The sequence below is a fragment of the Nicotiana tabacum genome, chromosome 17, assembly GCF_000715075.1.
Source record: "Nicotiana tabacum cultivar K326 chromosome 17, ASM71507v2, whole genome shotgun sequence".
Lineage (NCBI taxonomy): Eukaryota > Viridiplantae > Streptophyta > Magnoliopsida > Solanales > Solanaceae > Nicotiana > Nicotiana tabacum.
Window position 1 is genome coordinate 28,101,428 of NC_134096.1, and position 5,395 is coordinate 28,106,822.

The 5,395-nt window shown below is 32.8% G+C and overlaps 1 protein-coding gene across 1 annotated transcript; it reads left to right on the forward strand.

Moving 5' to 3' along the window:
* Positions 1 to 1,447: 1,447 nt before the first annotated feature.
* Positions 1,448 to 5,031, forward strand: LOC107813631 (ACT domain-containing protein ACR2). The gene is made up of 8 exons (XM_016638913.2): positions 1,448 to 1,667; positions 2,098 to 2,177; positions 2,258 to 2,309; positions 2,429 to 2,543; positions 2,634 to 2,701; positions 3,217 to 3,894; positions 4,293 to 4,397; positions 4,505 to 5,031. Exons 2-8 carry the CDS (start codon positions 2,107 to 2,109, stop codon positions 4,850 to 4,852), a joined length of 1,437 nt encoding a protein of 478 aa, XP_016494399.2. The 5' UTR covers positions 1,448 to 1,667; positions 2,098 to 2,106; the 3' UTR covers positions 4,853 to 5,031.
* Positions 5,032 to 5,395: the final 364 nt, after the last annotated feature.

The following is a 5,395-nucleotide window of genomic DNA, read 5'->3' on the forward strand; positions in this document are numbered from 1 at the left end:
GCTTTTGATACCGATACTCTGGTGAGTTAAATCGTTCTATCCTGGGAGGATAATATTCTAACACTTCGGGTACTTGAGGGGAATAATTTTCTTAAGAACACATTGTGCCTTCAGTGGACTCGATTTTAGTACGAAATATATTTACTGATTCCGATTTCTGATAATCTTCAGTTTTAGCCTTATTTATGTTTTTCTTGTTTCTGTTTTATGTTACAGAAAATTATTGTTACGTAATATTATATTATATTATAGTAATACAAATATTAACAATCTTAAGATGTGCTTCCGACTAAGTTGAAATGGTCTTTTATGCCTATTTAAAACTCTTAACTGATATGTCATTCTTTCCTCATTCTTTATAAATTGGATATTATTTATGTAATATATTTTTTCTTCCAATCACTTTCACAATTTGCTTCCAGATATATTGAAGTCATTTGAAATGACTGTTTATAAAGATTTACACTACCCTTGTAATAAAACTATTTCACATTATGGTGTCGGATCGTGCAATACGCGATTAGTATAAACAAGTTAACTAATCAATTACGTAATCAAAATTGTATCCCGTAAGCGTTTTTAACATTCAAAATGAGTTTTTAATGAGTTTTTTCTCCTGAAAATCCAGTATATTGATTAACAATTATATATCCTTTAAAGTAATTTATCTTGCTCGTAAATCTTTTTGCGCGGATGTCGCGTTGTGTTTGCTCCAACTATAGTCTACAGTCCCCTGGCTTTCCCGCTAACTCATTCAAACAGAGGCGAATCTATAATTTAAGTTTTATGAGTTCAATCTTTAAAGTTTTTAGCATTGGATTCATTGTCTTTTTAAAGTTATGACTTTAAATTGTTATTAATTGTAACATTAATGAATTCTTACATATAAATTTATGCTCTATGTCAAAAGTATTGGTTCAATTAAACTCGTTGCCGATACATTGCATCCGCCTCTGCATTCAATTCAGTTTCATCTAAAAGCCGAGATGGATTTCAAGCCACAAACATAAAAGCATAGGAGATGATATGTAGTTAATGGACTATAAAATTACAATCCTTAATTCTTGATCCTCTTTCGGTTTCATGCATGCTTGGTCGGGCTCCATCTTCGTAATGCCTATTATAGAAAGGGGGTTTTCCAAAAAATCAGGAGTAATTTGTGGATGGCTAAAGGGACATAATTGACTGACTGACTGAGTGACTATTTGGTAAAAGATGACTTAATCAATTCAATAAGAGATGTGGCCTAAACTTACAATTTTGTGTGGATTATATTTTTTGAGTTCTAAACATCATTTCTTTACCTATCTCACCTTACTATTTCCCAAATTAAACTTCCACCACCCATTTTTCTTCTTTAATTTCTTCTAAGCATACTCTCCTTCACTAGCAAATTTTAACACAATATCTCTAATAATTCGTTATTATTTTATAGGGATAGTAAATAGTTTTTTTATATAGTGTATTTTCTTCCATTCTTCTTTCTGAGAGAGAGCACAGAAATTTGGTTTCGTCCATCTCTCTGCCTTTTCCAAAACATATTGGGATTAGACTTCTCACTGGCATCTATCTCCTCCTTTTTTATTCCTTATTTAGTTAACAGGGATTTCTCTAGCTGTTTTATCACATCTCCACATAAACTTTCAAGAGAGTAGAGACAAAAATAGGTCAGCCACTGTTATAAGATGTTTTGTTTCTTGTCATATGTTCTTATTTGAAAAAGTATATTTACACATCTTTTCAACTGCAACAACAGTTGAGATATGCAAGAAGGAAAAAGGAATAAATGATTTTTCTATGAAGTTATTTTCTAAAAATCTAGTCAGGAACAATTGAATCTTAAGATTATATTGCTATTATTATTGTTAGTTGCTTTTGTTTTTGTCGTCTATGTTTTCAAATTGTTGCTGTCATCATTTTTGTTGTCAACATTGTTATTGTTTTCATAATTCCCTTGTTTTCATCACGTTTTTATGTTGGTCACCAGTAGTTATTGTTATTGTTATTGTTATTATTATTATTATTATTATTATTATTATTATTATTATTATTATTATTATTATTGTGGTTAACTTATACGCATGACCTATTTTGTAGTTTGAAGGCATGAACCGTGTTTGTTCGCCATATTTTGATCCTGATTTTGATAGCCTAGCTGAGAGGATAAATGGCCCAAAGTAAGTGATCAAAATGATTTTGTCAAAATTTCTGTTTGACAAAAATTCAATAGATTTAACTTAATTCTCCTCGTATATAGATGCCGAATTACTATTGACAATGAGAGCCTAGAGAATTGTACAGTAGTGAAGGTAAAGTTTTTTTTATTATTATAAAATTTCTCTTCGAGATGAAGAATAAATTGTTAATTTAAGGGGAAAATGAAAGCAAAATAGTTTTAATTGTAACAAACCATTCGTATTACATGCAGATTGATAGTGTAAATAAGCAAGGTCTTCTACTGGAAGTGGTGCAAGTGCTAACAGATATGAATTTAATTATATTGAAAGGCTATATATCTTCAGATGCTGGATGGTTCATGGATGGTATTCGACATAATATACATTCACATTATTTATATTATTAATAAGAATGTAATAGGATCTAACATGTTTCTTTTAAATGCTTGTTTTCAGTCTTTCATGTTAAAGATGCGCTCGGTAACAAAGTTACTGATCAGAGAGTTATCAACTATATTCAGCAGGTAATATAATCATACATAAAAGTTCCAACTAAAATCCTTTTTTTTTTGGCTGAAGAACTCAAATCCTTATGTTTCGAACTAAACTATAATACACAATTAAATCCCATGATTAGCGATATTAACTTTTAGAAGTTTTCACATTCTTTATTAATCATTGGGCCAAATTAAACTATAACAAACAAAGAGAGTATAACCATGAGTATCTACTTTGCATACTTACTTCTATATTTTAACATGTTGTGGTTGGTTATTTATACTTTATTACTTAGGTTATCAAATTAGAATGACTAAACACAATTATTTATTATTATAGGTCTATAGAACAACTTAATTTGATTGTTAAAATAACGTTGATAGATATAAATGTTATGCTCTCCTATTTATTAGCGTTGATTTTATGTATAGTGCAATAGAGTAATAACTAGTTAAAATTACACCGCTAATACAAAAAATCATTAAACAATGTATACAATTTAAAACTTTTATCCATATCACTGATCGAAAGAAACATGCAGGCTATTGGTGCAAATAGGGAGGGAATACACAAATCAAAGTCAGGAAGTAGAAATATTTTGAAATGTGAATCTCCTCCTGAGCCTAGAGCTATTGAAATGACTGGAAGAGACAGACCAGGGTTATTTTCAGAGATATCAGCTGCCCTAGCTGATCTCCACTGTAACGTTGTGGAAGCACATGCATGGAGCCATAATGCACGTTTAGCTTGCGTTGTTTACATTTCAGAAGAATATACAGACACCCCTATCGACCACGATCGCTTGCTAGCAATCGAAGATCACCTAACCACTGTGCTCCGAGCAACAACCAATGAAGAAAGTGGAAATCAACAACAAGTGAAGACTGCTTATGGCCTTAATCCTGAAGGAGAAGGCACTGTGACCGATGTTGAACGTCGATTACATCAACTTATGCTTTCTGTTCGCGACTTTGAAAGCCCTATTTCAAAGCCTATAAGGTCTCCAAGAATGGGGTCTCCAAGATCTGACATTAATGATAAGGAAGAGAAAATATTGAGTGTTTGCATTGAGAATTGTGATGAGAAAGGATATTCAATAGTTTCTATTCAGTGCAAGGACCGTAGGAGGCTCATGTTTGATACTGTTTGCACTCTTACGGATATGCAATATGTCATTTTCCATGCTTCCGTTGATTCTCGTGGAGGTTGTGCATTTCAGGTACTTCGTCTTCTTCTTTTGCTTGTTTTTTTTAAAAAAAAAAAAAAAATTCTTTGGCACCTCATAATCATGGGTTCACTCTTCTTTTTATATTTCTCAAGTGTTGTTGCTTTAGGAATATTGAAAAAATGTTCACATAGTGAAAGCGGAGATGAGAGTTTCAAAGTGATTTCCTTATAAATCTTGAGTCTTTCGAAAATAAAAATAAAATCACCTTTAGACTTGTTCCATATGGATTGATAAGTCATGTAGGCCACTTTTCGAGATATAGGTGCCTGTAATAGAAACGAGGATGGTGTGACCTTGGCCTCTTAGAGATTAATCAGCCGTAGATAATAATGATTAGCGAAAATATAATACACAATATATATATGCTGATGAAATTTTTGACGTCACAGGAATATTTCATAAGGCATGTTGATGGATATGCAATGAGCACAGAGAGTGAGAAAGAAAGAGTAGTAAAATGCTTGAAAGCTGCTATAGAAAGAAGGGCTTGCGAGGTCTGTCTTCTCTTCAATATCATATATATAGTAATAGTTGGTTTAATTTAACTCATAGTCAGTCCACTTCTTTCTGAGCATCATGTTTTTAATTGGTTATTTGACAGGGAATTCGATTAGAATTATGTGCCAACAATAGAGTAGGATTGCTCTCTGATATTACTCGGGTTCTTAGAGAGAGTGGCCTAGCTGTTGTTAGAGCAGATGTAGCAACAGAGGGAGGGAAGGCAAGACATACATTCTACATAAGAGACATTTCTGGTAATGATATTGACATGAAGTTTGTCAAGTCCATGAAGTCTGAGATGGGCGAAATTGATGTTGCTGTGAATAACGAGACAACGACGACAACAACAGCCACAGGCTCCATGACACGTGGAAGTTCTTTTCGATCTCTTGGGGATTTAATGAAATCTCAGTTTGAAAAGCTCTCCCACAACTTTGTTGCGATTTAGATGGTGTCACACTCTAGCCGGTTTAGCAATTAAATTATGTAAATTCCTAGCAGCATTTTGTTGTTTGATAGGTCATAGGTAGACATTGTACATATATACATAACCTGTAAATTTGTCAGTTGAATCTATTATTGCACATTTCAATTTGACAACCCCAAGGATATTATCTTTGAATAAAAGCTGGAAATTTTACTTTACCGAGAAAAGACTTGGAATATTGTTTTGTTTTGACCCAAAAAAAAAGAAAAGAGAGAGACTATTTTGCATACCTTATACCACAAAACAGACTTCCAAACAACCAAATCATATTAACGACGACCAGAACGGACCCATAAAGGACACTTACCTCTCGAAACACAATTGCCAACAATGCACGAGATTCAAAACATTAGAACAATCATGTGTTGAGTACTGATGTTTTGATGACTAACAGAGTTTATTCAAAGGACATGCTTTAAGAACCAAGTTATAAACGTAGCTGCTTAACTGGTCTAAGAATCAGGTCCTCAACGTTGATTGTAACGACCCAACCAACCGATCGTT